At 34.7% G+C, this 21,729-nt stretch overlaps 1 protein-coding gene across 2 annotated transcripts in view; it reads right to left on the bottom strand.

Moving 5' to 3' along the window:
- The window catches only part of PPP1R12A (protein phosphatase 1 regulatory subunit 12A), a 161,438-nt gene that overhangs the window by 7,926 nt on the left and 131,783 nt on the right, over nucleotides 1-21,729 (bottom strand). For both annotated transcript variants that reach the window (XM_003259586.3, XM_012500121.2), the window contains 9 exons: nucleotides 17,311-17,401; nucleotides 16,019-16,219; nucleotides 15,605-15,773; nucleotides 14,460-14,581; nucleotides 12,683-12,748; nucleotides 8,957-8,973; nucleotides 7,126-7,261; nucleotides 4,847-4,951; nucleotides 265-312 (listed from right to left, as the gene is read on the bottom strand). In XM_003259586.3, coding sequence (XP_003259634.1) covers nucleotides 265-312; nucleotides 4,847-4,951; nucleotides 7,126-7,261; nucleotides 8,957-8,973; nucleotides 12,683-12,748; nucleotides 14,460-14,581; nucleotides 15,605-15,773; nucleotides 16,019-16,219; nucleotides 17,311-17,401 — 955 coding nt within the window. The remainder of the gene's footprint in view (nucleotides 1-264; nucleotides 313-4,846; nucleotides 4,952-7,125; nucleotides 7,262-8,956; nucleotides 8,974-12,682; nucleotides 12,749-14,459; nucleotides 14,582-15,604; nucleotides 15,774-16,018; nucleotides 16,220-17,310; nucleotides 17,402-21,729) is intronic.

The following is a 21,729-nucleotide window of genomic DNA, read 5'->3' as shown; positions in this document are numbered from 1 at the left end:
ACATTTCAGAATCAAGGCAAGATAGTTTTTTTAAATTCATTAAAAGAATTATGTGGTAAATTAAATTTTATTTAACAAGGTCATTTCATACCTAGAGAAACCCCACAGAATTCTATAAAGAAGTTGCTGTAAAATACATTGACTCAATAAATATTTAAACTAATTAAAACTGTCATCCATAATAACAAAACAAAAACGAAAAACCTACCACTGTTTACCTAAAACAAGAAAGAAAAAAAATTATTTAATAAGTGGGACACTTACCCTTTTTTCCATTTCCAACAGTGACCTATCAGCAAATCTTTCTTGTCTCTGCAACAAAGTAAGAAATTATAAGAGATAAGTGCAAAAAAGATTGAGGGGCGACCACAGTAATTCTCTTTTAATGGGTATTAAATCACAATATTCAAGTGGAGTAAAACACAGGTTCGTGAGTAAAGCAAAGAGAAAACAGGATTTGTATTAAAATAATAAAGAGTGAAATGAATGTTTAGAAATAGAATGGTAACCAGAGCTCTCATTTTATGTTCTCTATCACTTTTCCCCAGGAACTTTCGTAGTTTAGTTGGGCGTGAGGGTGAGTGAGTGAGTATGTAGAAGAAAAACAAAACTGTAGCTTTCCTTCTGAAGCCGAAATTCTTTCCTTTCCTACACCATCAGGAGTGGCTAATCAGAATGGTCAGATTCCAGGACCTTGATTGAAATATATTCATTAGCAGGTTGAATGACTCTGTATCCATGCAGCCAGACCAGTAAACTGGCCTTTTTATCTTCTCCCAAAGCTATCTTGGTCTTGGCTCACACTGTAGGTTTCTTTTCCAATCATCCATGCTCCACAATTGGTTCACATCCACTTTCACTTATAAGAAATTCTAGCTGTACAGCTTTCTTCTGCTGGTGAGCTCAGGCCTTTCATTTTTTCCACTTCCTTTACTATCTGACCAGCTCAAAGTTGATAAAATCCTGAGATTTAAGCTTGGCTTTAAGGGATGGAAAAGCACCTTGGGTTTTAGCCACATGTTGTATCCTGTACTGGAGAGCTCTGGACATTGAGCACTGGCACCGTTTAAGAACAAAAAGAAAAAGAAAAAAACAGTGGCATCTTAGATTTTATTTACATTGATCTCTGTACAAACATCTCCCTTGGAATTCCTGGTCAATTTGGAAAATGAATTCCTCAAAAGCCAACTTGCTGAATAACCAATTTTACTAATTTACCAAAAATGGTTTTTGACCACTTTAACAAAAATGCTTTATGAGTACTAACCACAAAATATGCTTTAAAAACATATTGATTAAACACAATTTCACTGTTCAATGTGGTAATTTTAAAAATATTTCTTTACATAATTTTCTTTTATGCCAACCCTTTCAGTATTCATGTTTTAGTATCTCTAGGACTTGTAACCAAGTCACTTTTTGATCCCTCTTTCACAATTTTTACAGTTATGGTGTATAACATTTAAAGAACTAATCATGGCGAGGTTTTCTTACTTCTTCTCTTATTTTAAATGGCTTCAAGCTTTTGTGCTTACTCTTTCTGGAAACATAAAAGTCAATATTCCAATTGGTTCTTGTGAGAAATTCAGTTCAGAGTTTCAAATATGAGGCTGGATGTAGTGGCTCACACCTGTAATTCTAACACTTTGTGAGGCTGAGATGGGCGGACCACTTGAGCCCAGGAGTTCAAGACCAGCCTGGGCAACACGGTGAAACTCCATCTCCATAAAAAAAAAAAAAAAAAAAAAGAAAAGAAAAGAAAAGAAAGAAGAATTAAACAGGTGTGGTGGCACTGCCTGTAGTCCTAACTATCCGGGAGGCTAAGGTGGGATGATTGCTTGAGCCAGGGATATTGAGGCTGCAGTGAGCCCTGATTGCACCACTGCACTCCAGCTTGAGTTACACAGTGAGATGCTGTATCCATTAAAAAAAATAATAATTCAAATATGAGACTGTTTAGTTAATTCTCATTTATTTTTGGTTTTGAATTTAAACATTTAATTGCTAGAAATATAAAACAAAGGCTGATACACCACTTGAGGATTTAAAAATAAATCATAGAAACTCTTTACAAGACCAAAAAAATTTTAAGTAACATTCAAAAGCACCTGAAAAAAATCAAATAGCCAAAATAGTAACAACACATGTAAACTAACAAAACATAGAAAAATAGCATTTCATTGGAGATTTTTTCATATGGGAACATTTTAGCAATTATATGTGGTTTGCCAATTTCATTGATTAGAAAACATCAACATCAGTATAGATAGTATTTTTACTTAGTTAACTTTCTTGTTAAACAATCCAGTTAAAGCTGTTAAACTCACAATGACTAAATCTGGTGAAAATGGTCATTTGGCAAAGTGGTATTCAGCAAACTGGTTCTGGTAAGTTGGCATATTTTTTCCCTTCCTTGGAGATATGGGAAGGAGGGTACCTGGGCTAGGGCAAGAGTCAAGGATTCCAGAGTCTCTTGGCTAAATACTATCAAACAGACCTAAACTTCAAGATTAATTTCATGCAACTATCAAAACTGCCACTGCTATTTGTGGCAAATATCTGATGCAAATATTTGTATATTTGTGAACAGTTATGAAGTCAATCAATGCCCAAAAGAAAAAAAAAAGGTGCAAAAGTTCACAGTAGATTCGGGATAAATACCTGAAAGTTGAACCCCAAAAGTTACTTTAATGCTTATCGGTTTTACTTTTATGAATTATACTTCTCATTATTAACTCAGCATACTGGACGTGATACTCAGAGTACCTGCCAAGGCAGAAGCTGTGATATTTTTTAATCCTATTTCTCTTGCCAGGTAACAGAAATTGGTACCCGACCCACAGGCAACTTTCTGTCCAGTGACCTATGAAATGGTCACTAACAAAACAGGCTGCTCCTGGGTAGTAACAGGCTAATTCTATCAATTCCCCTCTCTCGCAGGGTTTGACAGAGAGACATACAGGAAGAATTACATGACAATGAAGTAGGCAGCAAAGCAGAACACAGAGAAGGCATTAAGTAGTGGAGACACATATGAGGTGAGTCACCATGACAGAACACTATAGTAGGGAGCAGTGGATATTTATTTATCTATTTATTTGAGATGGAGTCTTGCTCTGTCACCCAGGCTGGAGTGCAGTGGCACGATCTTGGCTCACTGCAACCTCCACCTCCCGGGTTCAAGCAATTCTCCTGCCTCAGCTCCCGAGTAGCTGGGACTACAGGCGCCCACCACCACACCCAGCTATTTTTTCTGTATTTTTAGTAGAGATGAGGTTTCACTATGTTGGCCAGGCTGGTCTCGAGCTCCTGACCTCAGGTGATCTGCCCAACTTGGACTCCCAAAGTGCTGGAATTACAGGCGTGAGCCACCGCGCCCGGCTGCAGTGGACATCTTTACTTAGAACATTATAATGAAATCCCTAGATCTGAAGCTATGCTCAGAGAACTCATTATATTTTTATGTATGCAGGCTCACTAAGCTACTAATACAACCTGAAGGATGATGACAAGTTCACTGATTAAAAAACATCAACTTCGGTTTAGGTATTTTTACTTAGTTAACTTTTCTGCTAAACATTCCAGTTTACCATGAAGCCTAAATATAAGTCAGTAGTTTTAATGTGTATGACACTGTAAGTTTTTATGACATCTCACTATGAAACGTATTCCTGTTCTGTTTCACTTTTCTGTTTATCTTTACAAAAACCTCCACTAACATGAAGGAATCTGAGGAGTGGTGAGGTTAGGCTGAACCATGGAAGTTTGGCACAGTATCTACTGTGTACAGACAATCGCTTTACAACACAACAATGGTTAAAAAAAGGATCTGCTAACAAGTTTAAGTTCAACAAACAGTATGAACTTTTTTGGTTTTTGTTTTGTTGTTGTTTTTTTAGAATTAATTTTTAAAAATTAAGAAAAAGATGAGTGTAAAGACTGACCAAAAAAAGTACGTAGTCCCATTCACAGATCTGGATATGCTGTTTTTAGATCCATGCTTTCAGCTGGATTCTAAGAGTTGTGCTGCAAAAATATGTTTATGCTAGAAAGTCCCAGGTTAAAATTGAACACATTTGTTTTCTTAAAAATTACAAGATGCCTTAGAGCCTTTAGCATATAAATAGACCCTGTAAAGTCTCTAACATGTAAAATATGTAGTATTTCCCTAGTTTCTTTGATCACAAAGCTTTTTTTGTTTTTTGAAAGGAGGGAAATGAGGAGAAGATGTACCTATTCCTGTCTCCCAGAACTAATGTTCCATGGAAATGGAAAAGTGGCTTGTGAAACAATTGCTAGATCATATGTACAAGGTTGTGAGTTTTGCTTGGCTGTCCCAATTTTATTGTCACAATTTATCTTCTCTAGACTGCTGCATAGAAGGAACTTACAAAAGGAGTTATGACTAAAATTATCTTCTTCCAGCACTCTAATATAAAATAACCTTTACTTGAATAAACAGAAAATATTTGTAATAAACTAAACAGAAAATATTTGTAATAAACAAAAACTATTATAAAAATTTTTATATGGCTATAAGATGATTCTGTATAGATGCTTTTAATGTTTTAATGACTTGCTACATTTGGTATTCTGGAAATAAACATTTAAAACCTTGACATATCACAACATTGGTATTAAAAGGCTTTTTATATGTTGACTTTTGACTATAAGACTATTTTTTAAATTTACTCCAGAAAAAGTAAACGATCCATAAACAGCATTATCTTCTATTATCAATTATCAAACTTCTATTTAGAGCATTAGAAAAAATTTTAATACCATTTTTAGATGGGATAAATCACAACCATTACCTTGAGAGTAACAAAAAGAAAAGGGTACAAACCTGGGTGGCCTTTTCCAACTGTAATTTAAGATCTGTTAGTTCCATATTTGTATCATGTAGCTGTGCCTTCAGCTTTTCATTTTCAGCTAGAATTTGTTCATAAAGCTATAAAAATTAGGGTAAAAGAACAAATTACTTTTCTGCTCTCCTATTACTTTAAAATTTCTCATTGATTACTCTGCAATTTAAAACAGCTTAATGTAGCATATGAGCTATAAAGGATACATTTAAAAAATCCTTCATGGTTGCAAAGCACAGACTGTTGGTTATGCAAGTGTGTTTGTCCCATATAAAGTCTTAAAATTAGTTCCAGCATTCAAAAATCAAGACTTGACAGAAAAATCGGACTTTTCAGGTTACCTTAAAAAAGATTCAGTTATCTGATAAAGAGGGACCACATACCTGCACAGCAACTGCAGCTAGGGCTAAGGAGTCACTGTGATCTTTATTTGGAGTCCGTGAGATTTTCTGCCCATCACTCTCTCTTGAATTCCCAAAAATGAGATGGAGTACCAGCTGTATTTATCATTATACTTCTACATTGCTTATAGTAAAGTTAAAAGGCAAATGACTTATTTCCTGAAATATTTCAAATCCAGGATAAAATCCAAGACCTTCCCCTTTTCTAATGCTTTTTGTCTTTCTTAACACTGCTTCTTCCTTACCCCTGCTTTACTACTTCCACCATAATTCTGGCTATGATCTTCTCTTACCTAAACTATTCTAATTCCCTGATCGCCCTCCAATCTGTTTTATATATAGGAGCTAAAATTAACTTTTCAAAATGAAAATCTCGTAATTTTCATAGGCCAACCATTCCATTTCCACCCACAAATTAAAAACTCTTGAATGGCTTCCCAATGTTCTTAGCATACAAAAAATCTTACAATGGCCTATAAGGCACTGCATTATCTGGTCTCAGCCTACACAACTTCTGCCTCAAATGAATATTTCTTCCACTCTACTAGCCATAATTAAAATTTAATTATTCCAATGCATCATGTATTCTCCCCCCACCAGGTCTATGTGCTTGTAGTTCCACTCTATTTGGAGTAATTTTCTCACCCATTTTTGCCCGTTAACCATTAGTAATCCTTCCGTTTTTGGCTGAAACCACACTTCCTTTGGAAATCAATCCACTTTCTTTTTTTTTTTGAGGCAGTTTTCCTCTTGTTGCCCAGGCTGGAGTGCAATGGCATGATCTCAGTTCACTGCAACTTCTGCCTCCCGGGTTCAAGTGATTCTCCTGCCTCAGCCTCCCGAGTAGCTGGGATTATAGGCATGCGCCACCACACCTGGGGTAATTTTGTGTTTTTAGTAGAGACAGGGTTTCTTCATGTTGGTCAGGCTGGTCTCGAACTCCCGACCTCAGGTGATGGCCTGCCGCAGCCTCCCAAAGTGCTGAGATTACAGGCGTGAGCCACTGCGCCCAGCCAAGGAAATCAATCTACTTTCTTTTGTTATATACTTTTATAAAATTGCTTTACTACTTCAGGTTAACTGTCTCCATTATTTATTATACAGTCATTAGTATGACTGTGTAATAAGGTCTCTCTCCCCCACTCCATGGAAGATGCCCACGAGAGCAAGATAGTATCTTCATCTCCATTTGCCCATGAGTAGAATCTCTCTACTTAGCATAGTTCAGTTCTTTATTGAATAAATGATGAATCTTATTCATAATGTAAAATGATTCTTTCCCTCAGCCGTTCCCCTAACTTGGCTTTTAAAGAAGTGTGTAATTCAAATAGCTGCCAGATAACTGGGGACATGTACAAATGCCATAAGCTTTCTCCTTCTCCAACAGACTTTATGTTTACCATAAGCACAAAATAAGAAGATACAGTTTCCGGGATTTATTTATTAATTACTTCAATCCTTAATAGCACTTGAGCTGCCCCAAGTTTTTCAGTTACCTATGAAAAACTATCAATATATTCTCTTAGGAAAAGCCATCTTCTCTGTTTGGCTGCTTCCTAGTAACAAAGAAACAAAGTGTATATACATTTGTGTGCACCCATTTACTGAATGCTCCTTTCCAGCTCAGTCATAGCAATGACTTGAGATACTTCAATGTAAAATCATCTTGGATGATTTTCTCTTCCCTTTAATAAACAAACAGCTATTTACATTCTACTTAACCATCACTTGCTGAAAACTGAAAATGAAAATAAGTTATTTCAAAATACTCATTTCATTATGAGTTTTTAAAATATTTGAATATCTCAACATAAAAGATAACTTATTTTTTATTAAATATAACTGAATAACCCAAGTACCTTTTTAAAGTCAGTTGAGTCGTCCTTTTCTAGCCTGCTGCTGTAAGGTTTTCTTTCTTCTAAGTAACTGTATGATCCAGAGCGACCCAGCAAGGAATCGTATCGATCACCAGCTGATGTAGAACTGGTTTCATATCTTCAAAAGATTAATTTAAATAAAAAACCTTGTTATAGGCTTTTACAATTATAATAACATACATCCTAGTACACATATAACTTGACAGTTCAAAAGAGTAGGTCACAGTCTCCCTCTATTATCTGATTAATTTTTGTGATATATAATAAGTAGGAAGTTATTTTATTTTTTGAAATAGGGTCTCACTCTGCTGCCCAGGTTGGAGTGCAGTGGCATGATCTCAGCTCACTGCAGACTTGACTTCTCGGGCTCAAGTGATTCTTCTACCTCAGCCTCCTGGGTTGCTGGGACTACAGGCATATGCCACCAGGCCTAATTCTGTACTTTTGGTAGGGATGGGGTTTCACCATGTTGCCCAGGCTGGTCTTGAACTCCTGGGCTCAAGCAGTTCACATGCCTCAGCCTCCCAAAGTGCTGGGAGACTACAGGAATGAGCCACTGCACCTAGCCTATTTTTTTAATACTACTAATTTCCATTAATTGAGGAAGAGAGTCAAAATTTCAATGTTTAAAAGCCAAAACTGGTTTCACATAATGATTAATATTTTAAATTGTACATCTCCTCCCACATTTTAGTATTTCCAAAACCAGAAAACGGCTTACAATTGATGATGCATTACAGTTTAATTGGTAGCACCTTTCCTTTTTTTCAGTAGTAGGTAACACAATGGTGTTTTAAAATGAGTAATGTCTTAGATTTGATGAAATAAAGTATATCCAAAGTGACAGGTAATGGGTTTGTCCTAAGCAGGAAAAACATATCTTATTGGTAAAGGAGAATTCTGTTATTATCTGGTTCTGAAATTCAGGTTACCTTTTCTGATAGATGCCATTGGCTCTGCATTTCAATTCAATAGAATCATCAGTAGACAAATTTATTATTGGTCTTACAGGGCTGTGGTTAACAATGATAAGAGAAATGGAATGGAGATCAAAATCAAGGATATAGTGGAGGTTCTCTGAAAAGATGGATAATTTTGAATTAGGTGACACTTTCTTTTTTTTAAAGACACAGGGTCTCACTGTGTCCAGTGAGGAGTGCAGGCTGGAGTGCAGTGGCACAACCATAGCTCACTATAACCTTGAACTCCTGGGAGCTCAAGTGATCCTTCTGACTCAGCCTCCCCAGCAGCTAGGAATAGAGGAGCATGCAGTCATGCCTGGATAATTAAGAAATTTTTTTTTTTTTGGTAGAGATGGAGTCTTGATGTTGTCCATGCTGGTCTTCAACTCCTGGACTCAAGTGATGCTCCTGCCTCAGCCTCCCCAAGTGCTAGGATTACAGGGTTGAGCTAGATGACACTTTTTTTTAAAGTGTCTTCATTGGTTCTCTTTTGTCTAAAGCAGGGCTACAAAAGAAGATTCTGAATACTTAATCAAATACATTTCTGGCCAAGTGTGGGTTTTATCAGTCCCTGATGTTAATAATGAGATAGTTGAACTAACTTAAGAAACTTTGGAATACCTTTGTTGTAGAGATTTCGGAAAAAAATCTTACTTGCTCTGACTAGTGATCTTGAAGTAAAGCCTTTAACAAAGAAAGCTAGTAACAATGATAAGGCCATTAAAATTTCTGTTATTTTTTTATTATCAAATAATTCTATAAACTTACAAAATCCATAAATTCCTAGCAACACATTTTTAACAAAGATAAAAATAAGAAAAAATGTCAGTTAAAAAATAAATAAAACATACCTAGAAATGGAATCCGTCTGTAAAGAAAGAGAAAAACATAGGCATACTAAATTTTTATGCTTTCATTGAACTATTAACCTATAAGTAAATTTAATGTAGTATCAATAGCATTTTCACACTATTAAACTAACATCTATTTTCTACATATGCTTTAATTTTACTGAGGTTTTTATGAAGAGGTTCTAGAATACAGAGTCACTGTATATTTTCACAGGCATATCATCATGCAATTACATGTGGCAATTTATGGATATCTCCTCTGACTTCCTACAATAACTACTTACAATATTTTTAATTAAAATAAAAAAGACTAAGAAACATATCTATTACATATACCCACTGAGCAGGAGGAGGTAATATATTTAGATTAAGAAATGTCAAGTTTACTATGATATCTCAAAGCAGTCATTTTACTCATTTTTGTTTCTGAGGCAACAAGAAGCAAATGAATGAACACCTAAGGTTCTTTATGCATAACAGTATATACATATTTTGTTTAAAATTTACTTTCTCGAAATCTAGCTATATACCTTTAAGGTCAGCAATTAGGTGATAGGAAATTTAATTTTCTCAAGCAAGTGGTATGCTACCCTGAAGTTCCAGAAAGTCTTATCTAAATCATGAAATGATTAATAAGATAAAACAGTCTTACTGGGGGCCAAAGTAGTCTTTTTCAGTAGTCAAATTTAGCCTTTTCTTTTTCTATTGAAATATTCACTGATTCTATAATTTATTCAGAATGGTTTGTTAAACTTCTTAAATATTAGTGATTTCCCATTATATTTATCTTTGGAGATACTGTAAAATTACTAGGTCACTTTTGGGATTGTTTAAAGTCTATTTTGGACTAAAAATGTTTTACTAAAGTCTATGTAAATGTCCTCTGCAAAACCAATTTTAACTTTGCTCCTTACATTGTTTTTTAAGGTAATGTTTTATTTTATTGATTTATTCTTTGGTTTAACAACCACTAACTAACAATTTTAAAGAATAAATTTCAATTTTCAAGATAATCGAATTCAGTAAAATGGCCATTCATGAACTAAAATGTCTATATATCAAACAAAAATAATACATCTCACCTTATAGTCTGCACTTATATTCACTGATTTAAATTTTAAAAATAAAAAGTCTAGTCACAGAAATCACTCAAATTCCGTTTGTCTTTAAAAATCATGGTGTTATCACTGATTACTATTACTGTTTTTGAGATGAGGTGTCGCTCTGTTTCCCAGGCTGGAGTGCAGTGATATGATCACAACTCACTACAGCCTCGACCTCCTGGCCCAAGTGATCTTTCTGCCTCAGCCTCCTAGTTAGCTGGCACTACAGGCATGCACCATCAAATCTGACTAATTTCTTAAATTTACTGTGGAGACAGTGTCTCCCTATGTTGCCCAGGTTGCTCTTGAACTCCTGGGCTCAAGCAGTCCTCCCACCTCAGCCTCCCAGAGTGTTGGGATTATAGGTGTGAGCCACCATGCCCGGCCTAGCATTATTTAAAAACTTTTAAGAATTGTGGTAAAAACCACATAATATAAAATTTACCATGGAAACCATTTTTTAGAGTATATAGTTCAGTATTTTTAACTATATTCATATTGTTGTGCAAAAGATCTCTAGAACTTTTTCATCTTGCAAAAATAAAACTCTATATCCACTGAACAAATTCCTTTGTCCTCCTCTTCCTAGCTCTGGCAACAAAGGTTCTACTTTCTGTTTCTATGATACCCAAATAAAATAAGTGGAATCACAGTTCTTGTCTTTTTGTAACTTGCTTATTTCATTTAGCATAATGCCCTTGTTCCGCAAATTTTAAGATTAATTTTCCAAAGTAAAAATATCTTTTTAAAGATAAAAAAGATTAAAACATATAGAAAGATATTCAGAAATATCTTTCTGGCTATGGTATTGAAAAGTTCATATAATGGTATACAAAGTTCCTGTGTAATTCCTTATATCTCCATTCTCTAGATAACCACTGTTACCTAACCAACCTTTTCTGGACACATAATATGTATGTGAATACAGAAAATATTGATCTATGCACATACATTGCACCTTATTTATCTACATCCATTCATTCTTCCTTTTTCTCATGGTGTAGCAGTTACTAGGTTTAGGTGAGATGACACATGGCCCATGTTGGTAGCAAAATGGCTGCAACAGTTCAGTGATAGGCCCTGTCTATCTTAAGCCAACTATAATCCCATCCCTATGAGGTACATCAGCCTGAGGATGAAGCTGACACAAAGGACTGCAGAATATAACTGGAGTACAATACATTCTCTTTGTTTAATCCAGTTTGACTTAGGTTTCATATTGTTATTTGTATTTGTTATATTTATTTATATGTTCATTACTTATAACTAAAAGAACTCTAAACAATCTGAAGTAAAAACTACTTAAATCGAAAATAAAAAAACTTTTCTTCTTAGAAACAATGTTCCTCTTCATCTTAACGTATCTCATATATAATTTTAACAGTAAAACTTAAAATACAATATACATCAATATGCTTCAAAATTACAATTTTAAAAGCCAGACAATCTCCCTTCCACTCCGGCCTGGTGGGGGTTGGAGTCTGCATGATAAGGCAATGAGAGGTGTCAGATGGGGATGGTTTACTAATTTCCTCCCCTCTTGTTTAATAAAGAAGGGACATAGGTAAATTGGAGAGTTCTGATAACTGATAAGCAAAATATTTAGGTAACAGTTAAAGCTTTAGGCCTGCAAATAATTTAACCTCAGAACCAATGTACTCCTCAATGTCTGGCCACCTAAAGATAAAATAAAATTTTGGGGTCAAAATAGGCAAACTTGGCCCTAAAATAATGTTCACAGTCACCTAGCACAGGTAGCCAACTTTTGTTCACTTCACATTGCTGTAGATCCTTGCTGATTAAAAAGAAATGTAATAGCTCTATTAAGGAACTTCAACTCAAAATGAAGAAAATAATATTAATATGACCAGAATGCTATTTCAGGCTAGACAGTGCCAGGTTTAGACTCGTGTTGTTCAGCTCTATCCTCATATGAACAGAAATATTTTAAATATTTTTTAGCTTTCTACACAGCCAAACAATCAGGAAGGGGGTGGGGAGAACTTTCAACCCTTGCTGGCTATGCAGCCTTGTCATTCAAACTTGCTTTAGGTCCTTCATCAGTACTGAGAGGAAAAAAATGTCTTTTAGATTCTCAACATAAAAATCTGTTGGAGACTCTAAATTTCTAAATATATGTAAAAGAAAGTTAAAAGATGCCTATCTTCTCTAGAACATAACTTGAAATAAAATCTATAGAAATAAAATCTGAGCCTACTACTTCTGGATTTCCACTACTTCTGATTATCCTTTAGATATTTTCCTTTGGCCAAGGGTACTATTTCTTTTTTTGCTTTTTCTTTTAACTCTGAAGGTTAAATGACATACAATAAATTACATCCACTTAGAGTGTACAATTTGGTGAGTTTTGGCAGTTCTGTATATCCATAAAACCACAGCTAGGATCAAGACCCAGAACATTTTCATCACCTCCAAAACATTATTTTGTGACCCTTCCCAGTCCTTTTAATCCTGATCCCCAGGCAAACACTGATAATGCATACCTAGCATGTAGGGAGAGTATGCAATAACTGCTTTGCATGAATAAATATAATAAAACACAATTTAAAAGTAATTATTAAAAAATATGAATACTCTTCAATACAAAAGTAATGGTATTTACCTGAGTTTCTTTCTTATTGGATCCCTCTTCTGTGTCTGATTGTTGTTCTTGTTCATTTTCATCACTCTAAAAATAGATTGCCAATTTATATTTTAGGAAATTTTACTAATAATTTCAAAAATTATTTTTTAAAATTATTTTTGGGAGTTCTTCTCTCTCAGAATATACATTGAGACATTTGTAGATAAAATGAGATGTCTCGGATTTTCTTCTAAATAATATGGGAGTTGGGGGATGGGGTGGGAATTTAGCTGAAAAAATGAATACTTGGGGTAGGGCTCATTATACAATTATGTTACTTCTATAAAGTATATGTTTAACTTTTCTATATTAAAAATCAAAAGAAAAATAGAAAACCATTTTCGATTTCCCCATCTCTTCTTCCCTTCTTTGTCATTTATGTATGATTTTCCCTTTTTAAACTTTTTTAAATGGACATATGCACTCTTGATTCATCAAGTTGAATATATATTTTGTCCACAGCATGGACAATGCAAAGATATTAAAACTCTTCAATTCCATTTAATACTTTCCCATATTTTTGTGCTATTGTTTTCATATGCCTTAGCTCTTTATATATTTTAAACTGCATATGACGTTGTTTCATGTAATTAGGTAATTAGTAATTAAGTAAAATTAAAATGGACTAAAACACTGCAATTAAAAAAAAGTTCAGAAAAGGTTGACCTAAATATGTTGTTTATTTAAAAAAACACAAATAAATTGAAAATAACAGAAAAGATATGTTATACAAAGATAATCAAAAGAAAGCTTTTCAAAAAAGCAGAATTTAAGGTCAGATATAATATTAGAGATAAAGAGGAACATATAGTGAGAGATGGGTCAGTTTAACAGGAAGACATGATTCCATGTTCTTTCAGTGAAAGAACAGATAGAAATTTTCTTTAAAAAAAATATTTTTATAACAATAGAAGTAAATGTACTGCTACATACAATAGCATAGATATATCTTATAAACATAACACTGAGTTATAAAATTTATAGTTCTAGTCATATGCTCTTCAAAAACAGGCATAGTTAACTACGGTGTTAGAAATCAGGATACTAGCTGACTTTGAAAATGAAGATGATAGGGATTGAGAGGGAGAACATGGCCGCAATCTACACTGCTGTTTTTATTCATGATTCTGAGTAGTGATTACATAGATATGCTACTATTGTGCTAATCCATTAAGCTATATATGTATGAATTATGTTTCTAAACATGCCATACTTCAATAAAAGGTTTATTTTTTAGAAAATGGAAACAAAATCAATGAATAGCAATGTCAGGCCTACAATCAAGGACCAGGAAAACACTAATTTTTACAAGACTGTTGTAATTTGATAAGCAAAGCACTGTCTCTATTTAGCATGCCTTGAGATGGAAGTAATCTGTAATGTAGATCTTATAATGATATTTATGAAAATGAAATTAAATAGACTCCTTAGAAATTCTTAAAAGATGTTCTTACAAGTACAGAAGCAGTTTACCTATTATAAAATAATCAATATATGCACTCTTGAGCTTCAGACACTATTATTTCTATTCCATAATTAGGTCAGAACCACTCCTTTTAAGTAGTACCAACAATCTAAGTAGTTAACTATCCTTAAAAATAATTTTTCTTATTTAACAACTCAACTCAGAAAACACAGTGATAATTTAAGGAATATAAAATCTAAGGCATGTAAGAAATTATTAGTATGTATTTTTGGACACATTAAGAATACTATCAAGAATACTATCAAATAATGTATTTTAATAGGTTCTCACATCTTGTGTCCAAAATGAAACTCCTGTAGATCTTCTTTTCTCTCTTGGTCGTCGTCGTTCTCTGATTGATTTAGGTTGTGATTTATCTTCTCCTTCTTTCTCCTCTTCTCTTTTTTCTCCCTCTGTTAAGGATTGCAGTGAACGACAATATAGCAATATATCTTGACAATATTTTGCAAGGTAATTATAAAAACAATGGGTAAAATGGGCCAGGGGACTATCTAGAGGGATGGAAGGTAGGCATCTGCTACAACTTAGCTCCAGCCAATTATTGGTATGTGAGAATTCAGATCCAGTGTTGCCAGATCTGCCAACTTTTCAAGAAATGGCAAAAATCTGAAGTTTGAAGTGAGTATCTCTAATTTTAAATGTTGGTTCAACATTTTTACAAACACGATGCAGGCCTCACACATAGCAGTTTAAAGAACTGAAATATCTCAATGATCAACATGAGAAAATATATAGCTGGAAATTGGGAAGAAACTTTATTTTCTGGTGTTTATTCTACATTACTACTGATACTATCATGACTAATACCGTAAGATTTAGTCTTTAAAACATGAAATGCCTATATTTAGTACTTATATCTGATTTAAAGTAGGAATTACTCAGAATTTAAATAGAAAGTTTATATAAAATAGGAAATGGTAATAATGAGTATCAATATGCCAATACATAGTTGAGAAAGAAATGTATTTTTTAATAAGCATAAAAATGTGTTTTAGTGAGAGCATTACATGTATTTAGTAATTTTAGTTTACAACAATTTCACAAAAAACATTTAAATGATATGATCTACACAGTAGGCAAGAAATAGCTTTAAAGCATCTGAGAAGTACTACACTAGTCAACTGCTTCTAGAAATAGTCACCCACCAGTTCAATATTAACTTTTCTTTGTAGGTGGACATGAAGATTTTTGTGAAGTATTAGGTTATAAAAATATTAGTATCAACTGCAGGCCATATTATTTTCTATTTCTGTTTTCTACTTTTCTCATTCTCAACCTTCATATTCTTTCTGTTTAGGTTCAGTGAATCACAAGTTAGGATGCTGTTCCTTTTCTGTTGAATTATTATTTAGGAAACCCTAATCCAAAGGATTATATGAAGAAAGCAAAGTGTTTTCAAAATTTGGTATTCTTACCTCTTTCATTTTCTTTTGTTATTCCTCTGGAGTAAGCAGAAGTTATGCCCACAAGACTATTTGGCCTGTTTAGTTGACTTGAAGCATAGAGTGAACCGCTCATAGTAGAAAGTGAAGAGGATGGAGTGGTTGAACTTGAAGTTGATACTGGCCTATAACGCTGGTAAGTCTGTGAAACATTAAGATCAAAACCCATTTGAAACATTAAAAACAATTAAAAACATATAAAATACTTAAAAATTCATTTCAGAGAAAAGGTAGTGTACTAATCACACCAAAGTAACTCAAATTTCCAGCTAAAATCCTTTACGGTATTTTGTATATGGTTTGTTGGTATATAAATCTCTTGTATGTTCAGGATCATAAAGACCATTCGTACCATTTGACTTAAATGTGTTTTTGATATATTGTTACCTCATCGTATGTTCTGGAGTACTTCTGTTTATATTCGTCTTCTCTAGATGTTTCTGACTCCTTCTTTTCTTCTTGTTTCTCTTTATCTTGTTTTTCTTTTTCCTCTTTTTCTTTTTCTTCATTTTCTTGTTCTCTGGTTCGGGTAGAACGACTTCTTCCTATTGTTTTCTCAGCTTCTTGAAGATCAGTTAATGTCACTCCCTGCACACACAAAAAGATCAATATAATTATGAGATGCATTAAAGCTTGTTTCAAGGAATATTTTAGAAATAGATATATTACATACAAATGCATTAAAAGTCAACTATGCATGTTTAAATTGGTTTGCAAATGGAAACAGCAAGTTACATTCATTCTATGAAGAATCACCATTAGCAAGCACGATAGGTACTGGATACTCTATGCATATAAATGTTCCCCACAAGTTCAAAGTAGAGAAGAATAGCCAATATATGTACTGTTTGTATATTATAAATATTTATGTTTATACATATGTCTGTGTGTGTATATGTATGTGTATATGTATCTATATACACATGCATGATGATTGTTAAGGCTTAAAAGAGATTTTGATAAATTTTTCAAGATTTGACCTTGAAGAACAGGTTAGATTTCAAGAAGTGAAAAGTATAAAGACAGAAAAAGTATATTAAGGCCCTAGCAAATAGTTCAGCTTGAAAGCTAAGTAATGGTAAGGACAGACAGCTGAATCTGGACTGTGGAGCTTCTTAACTGTGGGAAAGCAGAAAGACACAAAAGTATACATCATATACAGCATAATTAGAATGACAAAACAGAGGTAAGGAGATCACCAGCCTGAATGACATTTTTTTCATACTTGCACATTAGTTGTTTATACCTAATATAATATAAGAGCCTATTCTCTGCCCCCCACTTCCAAATATTCATAGAACTTTTAAATAGTTATTAGACATCATATATGATTAATTTATTCTAACCAAATACTCTGTGCCAGACACTGTATTAGGAATAAGGATTTTAAAAATACTCAAAAAGACACAAAGGCATATGTTAATTAGATGAAATACAATAGTAACAGTGTAACCATATAAAAGGCTATAAGCAACCTTTACCTTTTAAGGATTTACTCACACTAGAATTACTAGAATAACTACAGCAACTTTTACCTTTTAAGGATTTACTCACACTATATACTGACATCAATATTTTCACAACAAAATGAAAAAGAGAAAGGTAACTTGTTTTATGTCTGTGTGTATATTTTATATGCTACTTATGTAAGTTTTATATATTAATTACATTAACTATACCTGTGTTGATCTTCTAGATTGTCTTGCTTGTCTAGATCTTGCTTTTCTTTGGGATTCAGACTCTTCATCCCTAACAGGAGTGAGGTATGATCTACAGTAGTAAATTGAAAAATCGTTAGTTGTAAATGCAATACCTGTTAATGTAAATATCTATCAATGTATATGAATAAAACATACAGGTTTAATATCTTAGTAAGTTTTAAGGAAAAGTCTTCAGAAAATGGTCTTTGAAATTCAATAATGCAATCTGATAATTTCTTTTCAGATTGGAACTAGTTATATTTTAACAATTATATTTTCACATCACATTTTAACTTCCTAACTACATTTTTAAAAATAATGTAATTTAATTTTAAGATGGAACCACATTTTTAAAAAGGATTTAGAGAACTGAAGATTAAAAATTTTAGCTCTATTGAAAAAAATAGAAGGATTTCATTTAGCCCAATTAGGCAGAATGGATGAGGAGTAAATTTTTTGTTTGTCTGTTTTTAACTGAGGAAGGTCCTCTTCTCCAGCCTGAAAACATCCCCCAAAAGTGATAATCTAAGCATCTTATTAAATGACCTACTAAAAGGGGCTTTAAATTCTTCTCTACCTACAGTATTTTCAAATATTGGAAGACAGGTATCAAATTCCTTTCTAAATCTTTTTTTTTTTTTTTGAGACAAAGTCTCACTCTGTCACCCAGGCTGGAGTGCAGTGGTGTGATCTCAGCTCACCATAACCTCTGCCTCCCGGGTTCAAGTGATTCTCTCACCTCAGCCTCCTGAGTAGCTGGGACTACCTGCGCATACCACCATGCCCGACTAATTTTTTTATTTTTAGTGGAGACGGGGTTTCAACCATGTTGGCCAGGTTGGTCTTGAACCCTGACCTTAAGTGATCTGCCTGCCTCGGCCTCACAGAGTGTTGGGATAAAAGGCGTGGGCCACCGCACCCAGTCTCCCTGCATTCTTGTCAGTGTGCTTTTACTAATGACACGTCAGACAACATATTATTGTTCATACTTTTGAGTGCTCTAAAAAATTCCAGTGTTTTTTTATATATAAACAGCTTCTAAATCCGCATGTTACTCCTGAGTAACTGATTTTCTGATATAAAGAACAGGACTTGGCATTTATCTTCACTAAATTTCTTCTTATAAATTTAAGCCTATGTTTCCTCTTGTCACGAGGTATGCACCTTTTCAATAGCATGTAATCTGTGTCAAAAGTTAAGTAAGGCTGGGTGTGGTGGGTCATGCCTGTAATTCCAGCACATTGGAAGGCTGAAGCAGGCTGACTGCTTGAGCCCAGGAATTCGAGCCCAGCCTGGGAAACACGAGGAAACCTGTCGCTACAAAAAAATAGAAAAATTAGCCAGGCATGTGGTACATTGCCTGTAGTTACTCAGGAGGCTGAGATGAGAGGATCACCTGAGCCTAGAGATCAAGGCTGCAGTGAGCTGAGATTGTACCACCCCGCAGCCTGGGTGACAGAGTTGAGACTCAAAAAAAAAAAGGTAAATAATTAAAGAGTCAAACAAGCAAAGATATGACAGAGCCCTGCAACACAACATAAAGACTTTCCTCTGATAATCAATATTTCTTGGGAAGTTCAATCATTAACGCTTCATTGAATTACACCACCTAGCTCACATTTCTCAGAGAACACTTACAGAAGTAGAGTACAGTTGACTGCTGAACAACACAAGTTTGAACTGTGCAGGTCCACTTATATGAAAGTTACACCAAGTGTGCCTCTGCCTCCTTCCACCTCCACCACCTCTGAGATAGTAAGCCCAATCCCTCCTCTTCCTCTTCAATGTGAGGACAAAGAGAATTCTGATCTTAATGATGACCCACTTCCACTTAATGAGTAGTAAATATATTTTTCTTCCTTATGATTATCTTAATAACATTCTTTTCTCTAGCTAGCTTTATAGTAAGAATACAGTATATAATATATGTAACATACAATAGATGTGCTAATCAACTGTTTATGTTATTGGTAAGGCTTGCAGTCAATGGTAGGCTATTAATTTAGACTTGGGGAACTCAAAAGTTATATGCAAATTTTTGACTAAACAGGGAGTTAGCACCCCTAACCCTTGCATTGTTCAAGGGTCAACTGCATCTCTATCTTCTATGCTGTTTAAATTTATTAAGTTTATTCCATGTATCCCCCTCTCAAAACCCCAGGCAATGATCTAGTGAGTTTTCTTTTTTCAAATGCTATTTTTTTTTTTTTTTTTTTTTTTTGAGACGGAGTCTCGCTCTGTCGCCTAGGCTAGAGTGCAGTGGCGCGATCTCGGCTCACTGCAAGCTCTGCCTCCTGGGTTCACGCCATTCTCCTGCCTCAGCCTCCCGAGTAGTTGGGACTACAGGTGCCTGCCACCACACCTGGCTAATTTTTTGTATTTTTAGTAGAGACGGGGTTTCACCCTGTTAGCCAGGATGGTCTCGATCTCCTGACCTCGTGATCCGCCCACCTCAGCCTCCCAAAGTGCTGGGATTACAGGCATGAGCCACCGCGCCCGGCTCAAATGCTACTTTTAAAAAAGGCTCTTTCTTGGCTGGGCACGGTGGCTCATGCCTGTAATCTCAGTAGTTTGGGAGGCCGAGGCAGGTGGATCACCTGAGGTCAGGAGTTTGAGACCAGCCTGACCAACATGGAGAAACCCTATCTCTCTTAAAAATACAAAATTAGCCGGGCGTGGAGGCGCATGCCTGTAATCCTAGCTACTCAGGAGGCTGAGGCAGGAGAACTGCTTGAACCCGGGAGGTGGAGGTTGCAGTGAGCTGAGATTGCGCCATTGCACTCCAGCCTGGGCAACTAGAGCAAAACCCTGTCTCAAAAAAAAAAAAAAAAAAGGCTCTTTCTTTTGTTAGCTTTAACATTCTTCTCAATTTGTAATTCATTTTTTTAGCCTAACACTATTCATACAATCATAACAAACCTCTGAATTTACTGTGAGTTTTATGCCTTTTCTCTGTGTCCTTTAAAGCTCTCAGTTCAGCGGGTATAGCACATCTTCAAACATCCTTAGAATCATCTACCATTTTTTCAAAACTGTTTTAAGAGAGCCCTCATTCCTTTTATATATATAAGGAAATCATATTTCTTTCTACAACCCTGAAGTTTTTGGAATCTGTTTCTCTAAAACTAGAATATATGACACTATTCTCAGCATTCACCTCCTTAGATAATTAACCCTAAGATGACCAGGTAATTTCTCATGCAAGATCTTAGTTGCCTCAATTTCATCAATTAACTCTTACTTATTGCTTAAAATTAGTTCAGAAAACTGGTTCTTCTTGCTGTTTCTACATAATTACATTTGTAGCTAAGTCAAGAAATTCACAAGAGGGAGTTTTACTTGAATGGGACATCCAACATACTTATATTAAGATGAAAATTCCATCACTATTATACTTTGACTTTAATTTTATTTAGATATAACAAATACCATGTTTTTGTAACTATTATAGTGAGTTTCCTGGGACAAGTAATTCAAAAGGAATAAGAGAATAACTAATAATCTTATTAAAATTTAAGAAACATTAATTCTGGGATAAAAGAGGGGCTTGTTATAGAAAATGATTGCATAAATTAGGGAAATGCTACACATTCTAACCTTCTCTAGGAAAATCACAACAACATATTGAAAGGTCTGTGATACAATGAGAGATGTAACCTGTATTAACTTGGCTTAACTCAGTACTTCCTAAGACCATTTAAATAGAGAATCCTCCACCCCGACCCATTTTGTGGCATATCCAGTAAATACAGAAAAGTGCTCCTAAGAATATCAGCCTGGAAAATGTCCAATGGCTATTTTTTCCATTCATTCATTTAATTTATGTACCTACTGGCCCTATGCAAGTTATTACTTTTTGGACTTCTACCAAAGGAAGAGAAGAAAAAATAAAAGGAGATGAAACCTAAATGTGATAGTTAATCTGGTTAAACAAAGCTTATAGCAGGCTGGGAACAGTAGCTCATGCCTGTATTCCAGCACGTTGGGAGGTCAAGGTGGGAGGACTGCTTGAGGCCAGGATTTTGAGACCAGCCTAGGCAACATAGCGAGACTCCATCTCTACAAAAATTTAAAAAATTAGCTGGGTGTGATGGCACACCTGTAGTCCCAGCTACTCAGGAGGCTGAGGTGAGAGGATCACTTGAGCCCAGGAGGTCATGGCTGCAGAAGCTATCATCACACCACCACACTACAGCCTGGGTGACAGAGATCCTGTCTTGGAAAAAAGAAGTTCATAGCAAGACAGATAGGGTGCATGCTATCACTTTAGCATTTCATGAGCTGCTCTGAAACTAAATATGAACGTGAACTACTGTCAAATTTGACTACAGTCAAATGTTTCATATTTAGTGTCTAACAGAGAAACTTGCATTGACACTTGGCTCTTTTTTAGTACCA

Source organism: Nomascus leucogenys, chromosome 10 (genome assembly GCF_006542625.1).
Source record: "Nomascus leucogenys isolate Asia chromosome 10, Asia_NLE_v1, whole genome shotgun sequence".
NCBI lineage: Eukaryota > Metazoa > Chordata > Mammalia > Primates > Hylobatidae > Nomascus > Nomascus leucogenys.
This window is presented reverse-complemented; position numbering and strand designations above follow the sequence as displayed.